Source organism: Oreochromis aureus, linkage group 16 (assembly GCF_013358895.1).
Source record: "Oreochromis aureus strain Israel breed Guangdong linkage group 16, ZZ_aureus, whole genome shotgun sequence".
Lineage (NCBI taxonomy): Eukaryota > Metazoa > Chordata > Actinopteri > Cichliformes > Cichlidae > Oreochromis > Oreochromis aureus.
In genome coordinates this window covers 4,382,331-4,401,011 of record NC_052957.1, presented here as the reverse complement: position 1 = coordinate 4,401,011, position 18,681 = coordinate 4,382,331, and the positions used below count along the sequence as shown (strand labels likewise).

At 41.1% G+C, this 18,681-nt stretch overlaps 1 protein-coding gene across 2 annotated transcripts in view; it reads right to left on the bottom strand.

The window, feature by feature from the left end:
• The window catches only part of dnah7 (dynein, axonemal, heavy chain 7), a 74,242-nt gene that overhangs the window by 10,844 nt on the left and 44,717 nt on the right, over positions 1-18,681 (bottom strand). For both annotated transcript variants that reach the window (XM_031756651.2, XM_039600289.1), the window contains 19 exons: positions 18,367-18,612; positions 17,914-18,143; positions 17,410-17,740; positions 16,984-17,330; positions 16,138-16,318; positions 15,649-15,834; positions 13,407-13,570; positions 12,588-12,742; positions 10,319-10,509; positions 8,500-8,633; positions 8,047-8,382; positions 7,746-7,872; positions 7,253-7,447; positions 3,062-3,154; positions 2,787-2,963; positions 2,435-2,596; positions 2,147-2,347; positions 1,830-1,991; positions 608-793 (listed from right to left, as the gene is read on the bottom strand). In XM_031756651.2, coding sequence (XP_031612511.1) covers positions 608-793; positions 1,830-1,991; positions 2,147-2,347; positions 2,435-2,596; positions 2,787-2,963; positions 3,062-3,154; positions 7,253-7,447; positions 7,746-7,872; positions 8,047-8,382; positions 8,500-8,633; positions 10,319-10,509; positions 12,588-12,742; positions 13,407-13,570; positions 15,649-15,834; positions 16,138-16,318; positions 16,984-17,330; positions 17,410-17,740; positions 17,914-18,143; positions 18,367-18,612 — 3,804 coding nt within the window. The remainder of the gene's footprint in view (positions 1-607; positions 794-1,829; positions 1,992-2,146; positions 2,348-2,434; positions 2,597-2,786; positions 2,964-3,061; positions 3,155-7,252; positions 7,448-7,745; positions 7,873-8,046; positions 8,383-8,499; positions 8,634-10,318; positions 10,510-12,587; positions 12,743-13,406; positions 13,571-15,648; positions 15,835-16,137; positions 16,319-16,983; positions 17,331-17,409; positions 17,741-17,913; positions 18,144-18,366; positions 18,613-18,681) is intronic.

The following is an 18,681-nucleotide window of genomic DNA, read 5'->3' as shown; positions in this document are numbered from 1 at the left end:
GAACCCTGACAAAGCACATCTGTGAAGTGAAACCATTTCAGGAGACCACATCATGAAGCTCATTGACAGGACAAGGGCTTGCATTGCTGTCAACAAAGCAGAGGGTGGCTACTTTGAGGAATCTAAAATATAAGACATATTTAGAGTTATCAATTTTGCGTGTCCAAACTTTTGACCGGTAGTGCATCTACCATATCTACCATAAGTCTGAACTGAGCATATGATCATGAGGTTTGAAGTCAATTATTGTCCCTGGAAATGGAGTGTGCCTGATAAAAAAAACACAGCACATTATATTTGGTCCATAAACTGGAGTCAGATGGAGTTTTTGTTGTGGCACCAAACACACATTTTGAAGATAATAAAAGTAAAGAGAGGTTAACAGTTGCCCTGTGCAGGGAATCTGCAGCCTGCTAAATGTGACTAAAGGAGAGAGTGACAACTCAGATCAGTGAGACTTTGCATCATGAATACTGCAAAAACGTTTCCCTGGTATTGACATATTACCATAAATCCTGTGCTTATTTTGTTGCCTACAGCCAGACCTAAACCAAAGAGGTGATTCATTAAAAAAAAAATCTTATCTGAGACTCGCTGTATTTCTTACATCTCCCTCAGCTGGTGCGTAGTACAGCCCAGTGGGGTCAAATGTGTAGCCAGGGTCCTCGATGATCTTTGGGGTGTAAAAGATCGAGAGGATCGTGCGCAGGGCTCGTCTGTCCCAGTCGTCTGTCACTCGCCCCCCGTAGTTACACTCACCGGTCATGTAGCAGAGGGCATCAAACGGCACTTCCTGTACAACACAATAAATCATTCATTTCATAAGAGAACATAACAGCGGATGAGCAAGAGGTAGTTGATTTTCAGTGTACACAGATCTGCCAGCTCTGACAGGTGAAGTGATCATTTTGTTTCATTGCAAAGATCTGCTGGGAAACTCATGGCATTCATGCAGACATTACTTTGACTCGTACCAGCCAATACTGCTGCAAACCCTCCTCATAGTAGATGCTTCTTCAGCAGAGCAATGTGCTCTGTCACAATGCAAAAATTCCTTAACAGCCCAAAACAAGCTGGATGAACAAAGACCCCACCCCACAATCCACAGAACCCGAGGATCCACAACTACAGCCCACTGCCAGAAACCATAAAACATCCAAACTATGCCATTCAAAACCACAACAGGTCAGAAGTATTTTGAAGCACCAAGGTGACATACACAGTATTTGTTGGGGGGTTATAATGCTGTGACCTGACACACCTGTCACTTTAGAACCAGCATTTGCACACAAAAAAAGCATGTGAGGATGCAGAAGGGTGAAGTTGTGGCCAGTGTGGCATTTTCTTGAGGAGGACTTCACTTAAAAATGTACTGAGCAACACTCAGCCACAAGCTGAAAATGTCACTGTGTTCCAAAAAGATCCTCAGTAGTTTATTTCTACTGCTTTTTCCACAGGAAGAGGGGATGGTGGAGGGTTGGAGTGCTATCTGTATGTGGAAAAATGTCAAGAGGGGTTTTGAATATGGCTTATGAAAAGGAATACTTGAGCAAAGCAGACGGTAGTTGTAAAAGCCAGAATTTTTAATATGAGCTTAGATGCTGACAGCTATATAGGAGTACATCGTGGATGTGGGTCTGCATGTGAGATAAACTTACTTCATACAGCTCTATGTAAAGTTTATATGAAAGCACTACATCCCAGACTGCATGGAATTTGTAACTGGTTAAACGCTTGCGCTGACTTGATGAAATACAATGTTTTTTGCAGAGAAAAAAACAGTAAGCAAAAAAATTGCCCGTGAATGGAAACATTTCAAGAACATCTACCTGGTACTGTTCCAGGAACATGTGTAGTTGCTGTACAGAGATCCGGAGGTCAGTCTCATTGAACTCGTATGGAATGTTCCAGCCTAAAGGTCCAAACTTTCTCCTCTCTTGGGTCAGGGCGTGGAAGAAACACAGGCCATACAATAGCTTCTTGAACACAGCCTGAGAGGTGGATAAGAACAAATGAAAGATGTGATCTAAGATAAATAGTGGTGCTCGTATCCCACTGCTAAAACATACACATCCTGAAATCCACCCGCTGATGGAGCCATGGTAGACATGCACAGCAAGCCACCAAGACATGTTTACATACTGACCGGCTTGCTGCAGCTGCCAAAAAACTCTGGGTCAGAGATGGGATCCATTAAGAAGGAGCGTGCAATGTTGGAGCGGAGACCTTTTGGAGCCTCGTTGGTCATCTTAACACCATTCTGGAGCACCGCCACAGGGAATGTGGGAGATGGGTAGCTAGTAAGCCACAGCCTGAAGTCTGGGTGGGTGGTGTCTGGGTTTAGCCCCTGCTCACAGAGGCAAAAAGCAAGTAAATACATGCATATATTGGAACAAATTCACTTGCTGTGTACTGAAAAAGCACATGTCCTCACCTCACAAACTCTCTCCAGTGTTGACATCCATGAAGTGGCCAAGTGGCAGTTTTGCAGAACCACCCAGGTGCCCTCGTTAATGCCTGTCTGAATCATGCGCATAGCAATAGGACCTTGGCCTTGGCCCAAAGAGAGGGATGTCAGCTTGTTACCAGTAAAGCCCTGAGAGATAAGAAGAGTGGTGCACTTCATTTTTTAGCTGCTTTTTGACTGAGGTCTCTCTCTCTTTTTTTTTTTTAGACCCGGTAAATATTGAGATTGAATTTCTTTCATTTATAGAGGCAATTTTGTTTTTCATTTACAGTTTCATGCACACAGCAGGATGACAGCTATAGTTGTAATGTCTCTGTACCTTTTCATCTCCAAACTTGAGCAAAGCCGCCATGGGGTCGGAGCCAGGGGAAAGGATGAAAATAAGGGGGGCACAACAGTGGCTATCTACAAAGGCGTTACTTAAATTAAAGGGTGGTGCTTCAATGAAGTGATGGCCCAACGTGTCTGAAACAAACTCCTGAACCATGGGAACAATCTGGGGACAAGTTAAAGGAATGTTTTAGAGGTTTTATGTAAAAAAAAAAAAAAAAGGAAAAAAGAAAAGAAAAGAGATCATTCCCCAAGTAGACTGACTTTGTCTGGCCTGAGACAGCGAATCACCAGCATCTTCTGAAACTGGCTCAGCTTCTCCTGCCACTCATTAGGAAACTGAGTCTGATGGGGCTCCTACAAATAGACAAAACACAGTCAGTTTTGATTCACGATAAGTATGTATGACAAGTACTTTTAGTTCCACACTGCATAACTTTCCAAATATTAATCCTGTCATGTGTCATAAATATATATTTCAAGTGAGAGCTGTAGAAAACCACTAGATATTTTAATTCTGTTGATCAAAATGATCCTAATCAAATACCAGCTGAGGGACAATTACGTCAAGAGTTCTGTGACAGGCAAGGTTAAATCAGTGTAACCGTGCAAAAAAGGTGAAACTAAATTCCAAATGTTGAGGAGAGAAATATTGTATATAACTAAATATGAAAATGAAAAGCATGAAGAAAGGGAACAATTGGAAGCAGACCGAAATGGGGAAGAGAAGAAAAAAAAACAGAAATGGGTTTTAGGTCACAGCAATATGTTTGATTAATTAGTGGAACAAGTGCACCGGAGGAAGTGAGCAATGGTAGAAGGAACTTTTGGAATTATTTCCCCCAGGCTGTTTGTCGAGAGACTTCTGGCTATGTGTGTTGGCAGGTGCTTTGAGATGGATACACCTATTTAGGATCTCCTGGGGATTCACTGTGTGAACAGGGTGTGTTAGCGTGTGTGAGCCTGAGTGCCTGTGTGCTTGATTGAACAGCTGTTCTTACATCAAAATTGAATAAATGTGAATTCTACAACTGGAACAAACTCCATTTAATTAGACAGAAGTGTTGTGGCTGATTTTGTTGATTATAAATCAAAGATGGTTTGTGTGTACGTATGTGCGACGGCAAAGACACAAGCCTGTGCGCCGCACACATGTTTGAGTGCGCCACACATTGATTAAGCAGCTGTTCTTGCATTTAGATTGCATAGATGTGACAAGCACAACAGGAGCTGAATAGATTTGATTAGATTAGATGAAACCTCAGTTTGTGATTCTCTGCGTTTCAAAGATGGACAGTGTCTCTGTGTGCATCACAATCTGACAGGAAAATGTTTCCCTCTTCAACCTCCTTTGTTCTGTATGCCCTTTATATTCACTACACTTATAATAACAGAAAAAAAGTATCATAAAACAAAGTACAAAGTTAAAACTTCAATGTGTCATGGGATTACAGAGTCAGATAAATCAGATCAATCAGTGGCTTTAACAATTAATAAAAAGGCTCATTTGAACAGGGCCAATATTTTTGAATCAGACATTTTCTTGTACTATAGGAGGGTACGGTATGAGAAAACAACTAATCCTATGATTTGTCTGGCAGATCTATCATTAATTAAAAAAAATACAATATTTGAAGTGATGTTGTATTGACAAAACTAAAAAGAAAAAAGATAACAATGTAACAAATCAAATTATGGCATATGTGTGGAATCAAAGTGAGAACACATGTTCTGATTAATAAAAAAAATCTAGCCAAGACAAAAGTAAAGGTGGTAAAATAGTCAAATTCAGCACATATGCTACCTTAAAGCATACATGCTATACTGAATGTATAAACTGAACTACTCTGCATCCACATTGTTCCCAGGCAGGGAAGGGGGGAGTGGCGCTGCACCCCAGTTGTGAGATTCCACAGAGCCACCCTGCTAAGCTTAAAGGTGGGCGAAGCTGGCCCTGTATTTAATGCTGCTATTTTATCTCATTCACTGTTTTCCCAAGGTTTGATTGTTTTGCCTCTGCACAGCCAATCAAACACTTTTACTCATATTAAGAAGAAATTAAGACTGTGTTTCTTGTTGTGTTTTCACCCGCAAAGCAGCAACTTTTACTCTAATCTGTGTCTACAAGACAAGCACTTCCACAAAACTCAATGCATCCATCAATCTTCTTCCACTTACACATCCAATTCTGGGCCTGGAGTCAATCCCAGCTGCCACAGGGAAAGAGGTAGGGTGCACACTGGACAGGCTCACAAGCTTGTTACAAGGTGACACACTCAGAAACACAACCATTCATACCTACAGACAATTTAGAATCACCGGTTAACATACACGACTGTTGTTGTGATTTGGCGCTATATAAATAAAATTAAAATGAATTGAATTGAATGTCTTTGGACTGTGGGAGGAAGGCAGAATACTCATAGAGACCCCACTGAGAACATGCAACCCCCACACAGAAAGGCCTCAAACAGCTGGTGGTCCTTTAAACCAGGAAACCACCACAATGCAGCCCGCAGGACACAGTCTGCACAAATAGCACAGACCGATAACACCCACACTGAAAAATAATTATAATATTTTGTCGGTTGTACGTCAAGTAATTAATCTATAAGGTTTGGGTAAGAGGGCGAGATGAAAAACATAGAAACAAACAAAAAAAATTGTTAAATCTTTCGATGTACATATTTCTTTTCTAAAGTAAACTTTGGGTCAGTGGATCTAATCTATCAAACCAACAGACTGCAGACAGATGTTTTAATTTCAATACTCTGTTGACACCAAAAGAGGCCCAGTTTGATGTAAACTGTAACCAAACTCACTTCCACCTAGAAGTTAACACACTTCCTAAAATATGACACAAGTCACACCAGCTAAATTAATGTTTAATATTGATTAACTTTACATTTTAGGATGATTTACTGCCCCTTTGGCTACGTTCACACTGCAGGTCTTAATGCTCAATTCCGATTTTTTGATCAAATCCGATTTTTTTTGTCTGCTTGTTCACACTACAAATAAAATGCGACAGCAAACGCGCTCTAGTGTGAACGCTCAAAGTGGCCCGCATGCGCAAAAGAAGACGTCACACACAACGCGCTCTGTTTAGACCCAGAGCAAACAATATTGTTTGACTGATGGCCGTTAATATAAAGACTTCGGATTTTACGTTTCCCAATTTTTGCTTTAAGTTATTTTGTTATTTACATAATAATTTAGATAACCTAATAATTATCCTTATTGCTGTTTTAGAGAGGCGGTGCTTCAAAGGATAGTTGCAGATTTCTGTCAGAATCTGCAGATTATACAGTACAAATAAAATGTTCACGTTTCTCCAACGTTGTCTTCCCAACAGTTTCACTGACATCTACACTGGATGGCCAGGAAGCGTTTGCGATGTCTTCTCCGGCGCTGATAATTGGCGTCTGTCTTGTGTCAGTGACGTAAAAGATGGATTTAATGCGACATGACCGTTCACACAGCAGTCGCTTTCTAAAACATCGGATATGTATCGGATTCAGTACCACATACGAAAGTGACCCAGATCGCATTTGAAAATATCGGATTTGTGCCGTTCACACTGTCATACCATGATCGGATATGGGTCGCATAGGGTCAAAAAAATCGGATTTGATGCGCTTTCGCCTGCAGTGTGAACGTAGCCTTTGATAGCAGCTGATCTGTATTTTTGGGTTGGATTCTTTCTCATCTTCCTCTTGACAATACCCCATATAATCTCTTTGAGCTAGCTGGCCAATAAAGGAGACTAACAACATGGTCAAAACACCATTTGGTAGCAGTTTTGGGACTGTGGGCAGAAGCAAACTTCTGCTGGAGAAAAGAAAAATCAGCATCCACATAAAGCTTGCTGTAGATGGAAACATGAAGTGCTCTGGTAGATGGCTGCATTGACTCTGGACTCGATAAAACACAGTGGGCCAACCACCACCAACATAAGCAGATAACATGGCACCCAACACTGGCCAACTTCACTGGATTTGAAACACCTTTTGATTCTCTCCACTCTTCCTCCAGACGCTAGGATGCTTTGATTTCCGAATAAAAAGCAAAATGTACTTTCATCTGAAAGGAGGACTTTGAACCACTGAGCAAAATACCAGGTAAAATATTCTGATGTGGTCTTTGGCTCAGACAGTTGTAGCTCCATTCCTGTGCATGGAGGCAGATTCTACTTCTTGAATCAGCAGTCTTCCCTATAATTGTTAATACTGCCAATGCAATGGTGCCAATAACACACTGAAATTCTGATTTTCATATGCTATAAACCATAATCATCACAATTAAGAAATAAAAAGGCTTGAATATTTCATTTTAAGTGTACTTAATACAGACTACATCAAAGTTTAATTTTCTGAGTTAAAACTAGAACAATAAATGAAAAATGTCATCATACTTTTTTACTATATTCAACAAACCCAGCGAGAGGTGACTTACTGGGCTGTCGTAGACCTGTTTCCACTCATTTCTGCAGCGTGTCAGGTCCTGACGCAGGCCTTTGAAATGTTCCATGGCATCCAAGCGGCATATCTCATCCCAAGACTTTTTAGAGAGCCAGGTGCAGGGATTGGAGTAGGGGTTGTCCAGGCCCACACCGCCCGTTAGAAGGAAGCGCCACTCCCCCTCATCCACCTAAAACATTAATTAGTGACATGGCCTGTTAACACAGCAGCAGAATGACCAGAATTTGTAATTAAGTGGATTAATGCTTGACAATTTGGGGGATTATCTTTGGATAAGCAGTTTATGCAAATTGGAAATAGAAGAAACAGATAATCTAAAACAATCCTCGAGAAGACCAGAGCTGAAAACTGACACTAAGGAGCTTGTTTGATTATCTAATCACTTATTAAAAAAAAACAACCCAAACAATATGTGTGTGTTCTCCACTATCAAATGTGTGTCTGTGTGTGTGTGTGTAGATTCCTACCAGCTTGCTGTGCATAAGCAGGCTGACAGTGAGGCAGAAGGAAAAAAGTAGCTTATCCTTCTCAAACAGAGAGCGACACACATTCACATACAGTATGTAGGTAAAGTGGTCTCTCAGGATCTGCAGTCTGAAAAAGAGACGCATGCCATCATTTAATAATCTTGTTAAATACAAGAAATCCCCTCACATTAATGCACCATCACCAGCATTGCATTTTATTTTTTAACAGAGACCTTAAAGCACTGTTTTGGTGACCTGCAGGAACTAGTATTTTGCTAGCACATTAGTCAGGCCTGCCTACCTCTGCTCCAAGTCATCACTCTTGTCTGAGCTCTCAATGGAGCTGATGAAGAGGTTAATAAACCAGGTGAGGGAGTATTGGTACATGGGTTCAATGTTAGCCAGGTCAGCAATAGAGAAGAACAAGATTGCCGAATGCACGGCAATAGGTGTGTAACCCATGCGGGTCTCATCAATCTTCTTCTCTGTCACCTCGGCCACGGCCTGCTTCTCTGAGATTTCATTGGCAAGCACCTTGGAAGCAGAGAGGATCTCGACGGCAGTCTCATCCTCCAGGATGTTGCCCTGAGAGGAGGACAGGACCTCTAAGATTTTGTCCTCGATCTCCTTCAGCTGTCTGAAAAAAAAAAGAAACTCTGAATTAACAGTCTATAGTATTTTTCACTCGGGGAAGTAGAGATTTTATTGAATTAGTTGAATGGATTTGACCTTGGTCTAACATATGCCTCTGTACCTTTTGTTCTCTGCTCCCTGTAGAATGAGAGCCTGTTTCTCTTCTTCCAGGTCAGGCCTCTCCCGGGCTACTACAATGCCCAGTAGCTGGTCTTGAATGCCCTCTGGAGTGATCATGAAGTTTAGCAGGGTCACCTACATCACACAGAATATCCACTTCACGTACACTATGGAGACATAATCGTCGAAGAATAGGTGATGTACGTGTGTATGTTTCAGAGGAAGGTGCCCGCCCTTTTTCTCAGCCATTAAAGTGAAGTGTTGATCGTCTCGGCTTCAGAGCTGTTCTCCTGGCCAAACCTCCTACCCAATCAATTCCAGTAACTACTTCAGCCTTGGCAAAATACAGGTAGGATACATTTACTTTTTTCCCCTTTTCTGTGGAAAGGTGTTGCAGCTCAAAGTGAAGGAGTGTCTTTTACCACAGGCGTAGTCATCCGGCGCTGCACTTACCCGGAGGTTAAAAGCCTATATATGCTATCTACTCTCTGCCCTAATAAACGAGTGCACTTCTTCGGGGCTTAATTCCATTTCTATTGATGCCGTGAGACCCACTCAGCTGGTGGTAAAGACTCAGAGCCCGTATAAATCTCCAGTTTGTCCTTTTCACACATACACCCTCCTTTGCCTCGCCTCGTCCCTTGCGCTCCTAAGGGCTTTTTTTTCTAGATGCTTACCCTCTTGTATTTGGAGCTATTGCATTTCAAATAGGGTTTAATGGGAATAATGGAAGCTCATAGTGTACTGTACAGAAGACAAAAAAAAAAGATTTAAGCAAAATGAGGGAAAAAAAGGGAAGAATTGAGCCAGCTGTGAAAAATGAGTTGAATCAATCTAATGGCTGCCCATAAAGAGGAGAGCCCCTGCAAATAGATGCTTGAAATGTGATCTTCTGTAATGCTTTCCAACCCCTTGCCTCTCAGTAATGCAATTTTCCTTTAATGCTCCTTTTCTTGGAATCCTTTTTTCAGGGTGGATGGGGGCTGTGTTCCATTGGGAAGGTGATATAGGTGATATCAGTGAACAATGATTCACTGTGTTATTGAGGTAAAAATGTCATTTGGGTGGTATCAATAACTAAGAGCCAAAGAAGAAAAGTAGATCTCATCTGCTATCAAATGAAAACTTTAAATAAAAAAACAAAACGAAAATCAAACCTCAGTTCTAAATGATGCTATTTATCACTATTATATTGATATTTTAAAGGCAGAAGACTGCAGATGACTCTATTGGTTTATGTCTGTGCTTGTCTTTTATTATTCCCTTCTTTGTTGGCTACGGCTCTGTTGTGGTAGATACATCTATCCTTAGCTGTGACACAATTAAAGGGTTGTAGCTCCATCTGTGTGGAAGAGGTTAGTACAGAATGCATGGAGGACTGCATACGGCTTGTTACAGCAACACTGAAACTTGCTGTAAACAGCACTGTTATGTGTGGTGACTATGAATGCTATCCTCTGCTTTAACTAAAGGTGGTATCAGATTTACGTCTCAGTGATGAAATATGTTGGATAGAAAGTTTCTCTGTGTGTCTCCACAACGTAGAATGAAAACATTAAAGCTAATCACCGGGAATTTTATCCATTCAAGTTCTTTCTGGATGCTCAGATACTTGATCCAACAAGCTGACCCGTGAAACTCCCAGCAAGCCATTATAATGAAACTGCAGCAAACCTGCACTACCAGTCCTGCATCCTACTGCACCTTCCAAATGGACTTCAGTACATGAAAAAAGGTTTCATAGTTATAAGTACTGCACTTTATACTATAGTAGGGAGAAGAAAAGCAGAACAGTGGTGACGGCAGTATCGCTACAGTACCTTGACAGAAGTCTCAGGCAGGTAGTGAGGGTTGCGTAGTTTGGTAGTGATGTAAAAGCGAAAGTCAGGAACATATTCAATGGTAGAGTCTCCTAGACGGATGCACATTGCACCGCCCTGTTTAAAGGTCTGTCGAAGCAGCAGAGGCTCCAGGATGGGATCCAGCTCCTCACCGACATTCTCCAGCAGCACTAACAGAAAATGTTCAAATCAGTGTTTTTTCTAATCAGCACCTGACCTCTTTCAGGAGAGAGACATCTTTATAAATATAATAAGCTGTCAAACTGTCCAAGGCGACCAACACTACTGCCTCAACAGCTGAGCTGCTTCAAAGCTTCAAATATTTCCAAATTCTTCAGCCCACACAAAGCATTTTACCTACAACACCTTTACCAGTCTCTTATAGATCACCAGTTAGCCATTTTGGCAGAACTGGGAGAAACACGCATTCAAACCCTGCATACGGTCGCCTGCTCTACCTGTGAAAAAGAGACTCTTAATACCAAATGTTTCACTTCCTGGTTAAAAATACACTATAAATGGTCTTTAATCTGCTCTTTTGCCTTTGATATTTAATTCTTAACCCAATTTAACTATATAATACAACTTTTTTTCACCATTATCATTTCACTGTTGCCATGTTTCATTTTACATCTCTCTCTTATATTAGTTTTATTCTGTTGTTTTGATTTAAATGCGCTGTACTGCATTGTGTCACGGCTTGTCATTTTACTTATTTCATGGTGCATTTATTTCATGCAGGACTCTCACTTCATGTCATTGTGGCCATGTTCCTGCCTTTGGAAAGTACTCTGCATCTTGCTTGAAAATGTTCTTTCAATTTAAAAATCTTTAAAATCATATTAAGGAGCAGTGGGAGACCGTTCCCAACAACGAAAGTTTATACTCCATACAGAGACTTGTAATAGTTGTGCTGATGCATTCCTGGCTCGCATAAACTATATATTATAAGTTATGTGATGAATTAAAGTTAAACTCACACTGTCTTTCAGCTTTCTGTGATTAGTACTCAACCGTGAACTTCCACTGCAGTTGCATACATGAGTAATATCAAGAAATCAGTGAAGCACATGAAAATGCAATCGCCTTACTCCCATGACATCATTATTAATACGATTTCACATTAAGTATGATAATGCTCTTCTCATGTTACCAACATCAGCCCATCTATAATTGACATTTTGCCTTTAGGTGGTAACTAACTTTTTCTTCAGTTTTCAGATGGAGTGATGAACTTTCTCTTACAAGTTAGTTACCAAAGCAGGTCAACCCTTTATAGGCATAAATATTTAATATATGTTACCAGATTAAAAAGCATGTTTTTAAATTTAATAAACATATGCATATCCTAGGAGATTTGCCATGAAAGCACCAGCCCAACCGTGCTAAAAGAAAGAATAGTAGTGCATCATCAGGATTATAAGCGGCAATACAAACAGCAAGAAACTAAAACTGTGAAATAAGAAAACAGGCTGTGAAGGATGAAACTGTACCCTCAGGGGACTCTTTTGCACCGTAAAAGGACAAGTTACTCTCTGAGCTGTTAGCCTCGCAGTCTTTCAGTAAGCAAAGACCTAGTGGCTGGCTGGGTCAGCTCATTATTTAGATGTCTCTGTAATGGTGGTGCAGCTTTCTCTGTTTCTGAGTCTTAATTCCTTCTTGAAGTTGCCCCCCGTGGCCCCTTCAAAATAATATGAGAAGCAATTATCTACAATATTATACCACAACTTTTTTTAAATGTTGTATACTTTTCTATGAGACATGGTGGGCTCTTTTCTGAAACCAGTCTGAGGACCAAAAGGTCACATCTACACAGCAGCACTGGGGATTGAATGCTGTTCCACTTCGGGGCTACAAAGATGAATAAAGTCAGACACAGAGACACATAAACTGGTCCAAAAACATCATCACATCTGCCTACACATCTCAACTTGAGCATAACACCGGGCAGGAGAAAAACTAAATGCAGAACATATAATAGATTTCTCCTGTGCTTTTATGTGATCTATAGTAGTCTGATACATTAGACCTGAATAAAGGCTCACTCAGGAATGTCTCACTCAGAAACATTGCTTATTTCAATTTTGCCACTATGGAACAACAGAGAACAAAAGAGAGCTGCAGTCTTGGGGCAGCAGTAATTAGTTTCTGTGGTGAAGAGAGACCTCAGCAGGCAGTAACAGGGAGTGCAACAGTGGTTGAGGCAGCCATGGCAGACGCATTGAACTAGAAGAATTCTTATGCTTACCTGGTGTGCCAAACTGGATGCAATTCTCCAGAGTGCGTACAAAGTCAGCATCGCTCAGTTTAATAACATGCAGGTTATTGGCCTTCTCCATATTTTTCACCCATTTGTTGGCCTGGCCTTGGGGATCGATCATCAATGGCCACCGCCTGGCATTACTACACACACACAAACACACACGCAGAGCAGTGTGTGATCAAATGAGGCCACCTTGGCAGTGAGAGAGATCTTTTTAACTGTGAGACATACGGGGTTGGGGGGAATGCTGAAGAACAACAACTGCGATACAGAGAGCAGCTGAGAGGTGAAAACCGACTGAGCACAGTTAGACAGCTCGCAGCTGGATAGCACCCCAGTGGCAATAGTACTGTGATTACAGCACAATGTTGTTCTTCGTTTACACAAACAGTGTTATTTTTTTAGTGCACCTTAAGGATGTACCGGGGTACCATTCATTTTAGACAAACTGACCAATTTAATCCTGATTCTTTGTTAATCCACATATACAGCTGACCTCAAACACTGCATCTAAACACATTCCTGCAGAGTAATAAAAGACCCTTGTCTCTATTACAGCAACAATCCAAAGGTGCAGTGCACCTCTAAAGTGCTTTGGTGAAAAGCCTATTTCAAGTTCTCTTTTCTCATTCTATTTTCTCATATTATTTTTATATTCTATTTTCAAAATCCTGTCTTTCTCCTTTCAATTTAATTCATTTTTCTGTAAAGAATTCACATACAAGATCATTTAAGTCACAGTAAATACAATGTTAAACATTACGGTAATATTTGGGCCTTTGAAAGTTGGACTTCAGTACTCACGAGATTATGATTGCGTTATCTATGGAGAAGCTGTCCGATGGCAAGCCAGCGATGGTCCACGTGCGAATTTTTACTGCATCACCCAGGGATTTCATTAGAGACATGTTGCGGGAGCATGGGATCCCTCTGCTCTTACAAAGATTCATCCACTCCTGTGTCTGATCCTGGAAAGCAGCAGATTACTAGTAATGACTTTCTTCATTTTCCTAGATGCAGACAAACACACTAACCTGCTACCAAATACATCACCTGCCCATTTTACCCGAAGACACTGGTGTACCCAGTGTTCTTTTTAAATTTCTGACAGCTTAGTTTACCTAGTGTGTTAGCAATACTGAAATTCATCTTTTGGATTAAACTGCTCATTAGCATTTCACTTTCAATAGCTAATATTAAAAATACTGGTGACCACTAGTGCTACCCTTTAGTCTCCAGGCAGATACACCTATGGCAGGGGTCGGCAACTTGCGGCTCCGGAGCCGCATGGGGCTCTTTAGTCCTCATACTGCGGCTCCGCGTGGTTTGGGCAAATAAATTAGAAGTATTTAGCTGAAGTGTATTTTATTTATGTTAGTTCTTTTTAACTCGTAGTTCTAAATTGGAAGATTATTGTGATAAAAAATAAAATTATATTCTATTATTTTTTCATCGCTCAAAATAAGAGTCACACTCGCGGAAGCCGGTATACCCGCCGAAACCCCATGCATTTATCAAGACCTTCAACCCCAGGTAGGCCAATTATGGATCTTTGGATCCACATTATGTCAGCAGCTGTTCTCCACTGTGAACTATGTTAAAGACAAACACCGTTCACGCCTGACAGATGACAGCTTACAGTCCTGCGTAAACTGACTTGTATAGCCCCGATTTGCGGACGCTGTGTGCAGAGGTTCAGGAGCAGAAGTCCCATTGTAAACACATCACGGCAGACCTGACGATGTTTCCATGAGCATGCTTTTGAGCATCTCTTTATTGAGCACTTTTCACACACGGTTGCTGTACGCATACAGCCGGCTGTAGCTTTTCAGCTCACAGCCCGACATACACCACCAACAACACAACAGCACAGATAGCGCAGACGTAAAGGCAGCGAGGCGTGATTGCGGGTGTCGCTCAGGTGCGTCCGCCTCCCCTGCAGCGGCGCTGCAAACCACGCCCCACCGCACGCATTAACCAGGTAAAATACATATTTAGGCAGAATTTTGCAAATATCTATTGTTCATTTTTCAGCAGCATAGTGCTTTTTTCCAATTATTTTTTAAGAGTCAGGTCAAGGCTGACAACAGTTTTTGTTTGCTACATGCATCATTTTAGTTCAGCTGGGTGTCTTTACTTTTGTTATATTTCTTTAAGAGTTCAAAATGTGTTGATTACATAAATATAATTTAATTTTCTCTGTAGCACTTCATGGATTTCATAAGCAGCACACCTTAGTTGTTCACACAAAGCATAAAGGTAAAAAACAATATATACAGTGTTATCTTCATTTTAGATGTCAAAAAGTATTTGCGGCTCCCAGTGTTTTCTTTTGCGTGGAAACCGGGTCCAAATGGCTCTTTGGGTGTAAAAGGTTGCAGACCCCTGACCTATGGTATCAATTTCAATATCCTACATCGTCTTGTTCTTAAGTTATCACATTCACAACATTTTCAGAAAACTTACTCTGCCCAGAGAGGTGAACGTCACTGAGATTTGAACTCATCTGAGATTTTTAGTAGATGCACATATGGTACAAAGTTTCTGTTTTATTTATATAGCACCAAATCACAACAACAGTGACCTCAAGGCGCTTTACATTCTAAGGCAGGCTTGGCCAACTCCAGGCCTCGAGGGCCGGTGTCCTGCAGGTTTTAGATCTTACCCTGGGTCAACACACCTGAATCAAATGATTAGTTCATTACCAGGCCTCTGGAGAACTTCAAGACATGTTGAGGAGGTAAAAGCCATTTAAATCAGCTGTGATGGACCAAGGACACATCCAAAACCTGCAGGACACCGGCCCTTGAGGCCTGGGTTTGGACACCACAGTTCTAAGGTATAGACCCTACAATAATACAGAGCGTTCACCGTGTTTTCAAGTTATCGCATTTATAAGATTTTCAGAAAACTTGAAACTTTGTTCACAAATGTAGGTGTCCTCGCCACCTGCCAGCTCGAGTGACAACAATACACAATCAGCCTTTTATAGCAGAGGGGTAAAAAGAGTCATTAACCTCTTTTCAATACAATCTAAGGTCTGTACCTGTCTGTAGCTTGACGTGAATGCTCCCAGGTAAGCTACTATGCCTGCTGAGATGAGGATGTCCCCAATCAGGTTATTGTAGAGGTTTCCAAGTTGTAAGGCCATTTCACTCCAGCGAGTCTTCTCCCCACCCAAACCTCCAATGAGCTGCTCTGCTCGCTCCAGCTTCTTACTGCAAAGATCGACCTGGAAGATATCATTACAAAAGGAAACTGAACAACAGTTCAAAAACATTGTACTTGATTCCTGTCTGTGCCATATTCTTTTCTTTGTTGTTTTTTTTGGTGTTGATGAATAACCACATACATTTGTATACATTCAGTGGAGAAAATACTGACTGTTGTATTTTAACATTTACAGAACACGTCTGTGATATTGACAGGTTTGATCACTTCCAGTGATCAGATCTGTGGAAGGAAAGTCACTGTTCAAAATTTCAAATATGGCAACTATTAAAATCAATTGGTTTCTCCAGCAGAGATAGCAAACCTGACTCTCTAGGTCAGCTTTCTTGTTTTTATTGGCATCCAAAGTCTCCTGAAGCTTTCCAAGTTTATCTTGGACTTCTTTTAGAGCAGCCTGCTTTTTCCTCAAGCCCCCCATGGCCACCTGTAGCTTCCCTTGAGCCTGTGCCAGCTTCTCTTTCTTTGGAGCCACCACCTTGGCAACTCTAAAAAAAAACATATAATCTATTGTCATAAATCTAAATGTGCAATACATAAGAATAATTTACTAGATATGTGTGAAGTATAGGTAAAACAAACCATTATGAGTTAGTTTATCTGTACAAAAATACTCATCTATACTGCATGAATATAAATTAACAGACATCAAAGTTCTGTAGCTTCTTGACTGCTTTTGGAAGATAAAAGATGAAATACTTCATACAATACGTGGCAGTATGAAAATATGAATTACGTAATTTCTCATCTTATTGTTTTTAAATTAAGGCTTTTACTCATTGACTGTGTCACCTGATGCCACCCTTATAATGAAACTGGATACTGTTGTTGAGCAATATTAAGAATTTCACTGCAGAGAGGAAAATGAAATTTTATGGCAAACTTTGCATCAATAAATAAAAGTAGCATTTAAGAATGTCACAACAATAATGATGTTAACATTTCCTTTTCAATGAGTCATATCTTGGAATTGGCCTTGCAGATGAATCACTTGGGACCTGGCATATTCATGGTATACAGCCAGAAACTTATTACCCCTTTGAAGCTAACTAAGCCTCATGTTAATCACTAAGACGGATGAAAAGCTTGCCCAGGCTTTGTGCATATACATTAGTTTTCATAACTAAGAACACAAGAGGAGAATATTACTTACTTGTCATACTTGTCCATGGCACAAACCCACTTACACATACCCTCAGCTGCAGTGGATGCAGTTCTAATCTTTTCTGGCACAAAGTCTGGGTTAGTAATGTACTTGGTGCGGATGATGGCCATAAGATTTGGAGGAATGTTATCTTTGTCATACTCATGGAGGCTCTGGAGAAACCTTAGGTCTCCCAGAAGCTTTTTGGCTGGGCCCCAAAAGTCTTCCACTTTTTTACCAGAGCCTGAGGGGTCCGGCACACGATCTGGTTTGATGCCTTTAAGAATGCAAATGGCCTCCATAACCAGCTTGACTGCTGTGGGTGGGCTTTTCATGGACTTCACCACTGTGATATCCTGTTGACAGAATCATTAATCACTATTTGCTGTACACTACATTTAGCCTTTGAGCCATATTAAAATATTCAGCTTTTACCTGAGGGGTCAGAGTATTCAACGCAGCCAGGGCTGACTCCAGGATGGGCATTGCTTCAGCCAGGTCAGCATCACATTCATCCTTGATAGCTTTGGCAGCCATGGCTTGTTCGTTGGCCACTGCTTCATCTATCTTCACCACCTTCTCTGTCTCAGCCACCTCCACAGATTCATGTTCAATCACCACCATCATCTCATCTACCTCTTTGCTAGCTACAAGCAGCTGTGGCTGTAGAGCCTCTAGCTCAACTTGCATGGTAGCCACTTGTTCTGCAGCTGACTCCAGCTTTTCCAGACCGACCTCATAGCGACTTTTCATCTTCATCACCTCACTGAGCAAAGGACAGAGGGATTAAAGGGAAACACTTACTCATGCAAACTAGATTTTTGTGCTCCTTGATTCACATCAACTGATGAAGTCAATTTAAACTAAAAACTAAAAGCAGCACTTGAATGAAAAACATTACAAATTAATACAGATACATAAAATATATCTTGATCTTACGCTCTTCTTGTCTTCAGCAAAGCTTTGAAGGTGGAAATGAGCTCCAGATATGAGGTTGGAGTGACATAATTGTGACGCTGCAGCTCAGTCAAAAAGCGGTGAGACAAATTAATGGTTGAAGTGTGGAAGCTCTTGCACATAGTGATGCAGCCTTCTCGGGCCTCTTCCGTCATCTCAACATCCTCCAGGAAGCGGCAGGCCACTGCCTGCAGGGCATCTTCAGGCCAAGTCTAACAAGGAAGGAAACAGGTTGTTTTCCTGTTTTTAACAGTTGTGTTTTCAGACATTACTATTTACCCTCTGCTATGTGGTACTGGTAATGTTATCAGTTACTAATGAAGCATGGAGCATGAAATACACTACATGCTCTGTGTTTACTGGTCAACTATTAGTGCAAACCTCTGATGGGACAAAAAGCACAGCAAAACATGTATCTAACATACATACACTCACCTGAAACCAGTCAATAGTACAGCAGTTAATGAGTGCGGGGAAACGTCTCAAACGGTCCCTGAAAGCATCTCCAATGGGACTCATGGCCAGCACCACATGCAGCTGTGTGCGACAGCGCTCTAAGAACATGTTGAAAAGCGACAAGGGGCTGCCATCTGTTTGTTTTTCTCTATCACGCTGCCTGTCCAGCACACGCATTCGCTCACATATTTCCTGCTTCTCATCCACTGCAAACAGGTTAGGCACCTGGAAATAAGAAAATATTTACAAATTCACACATTTTCTCCTTGTGTCACCATCTGTTCACCTGAATGA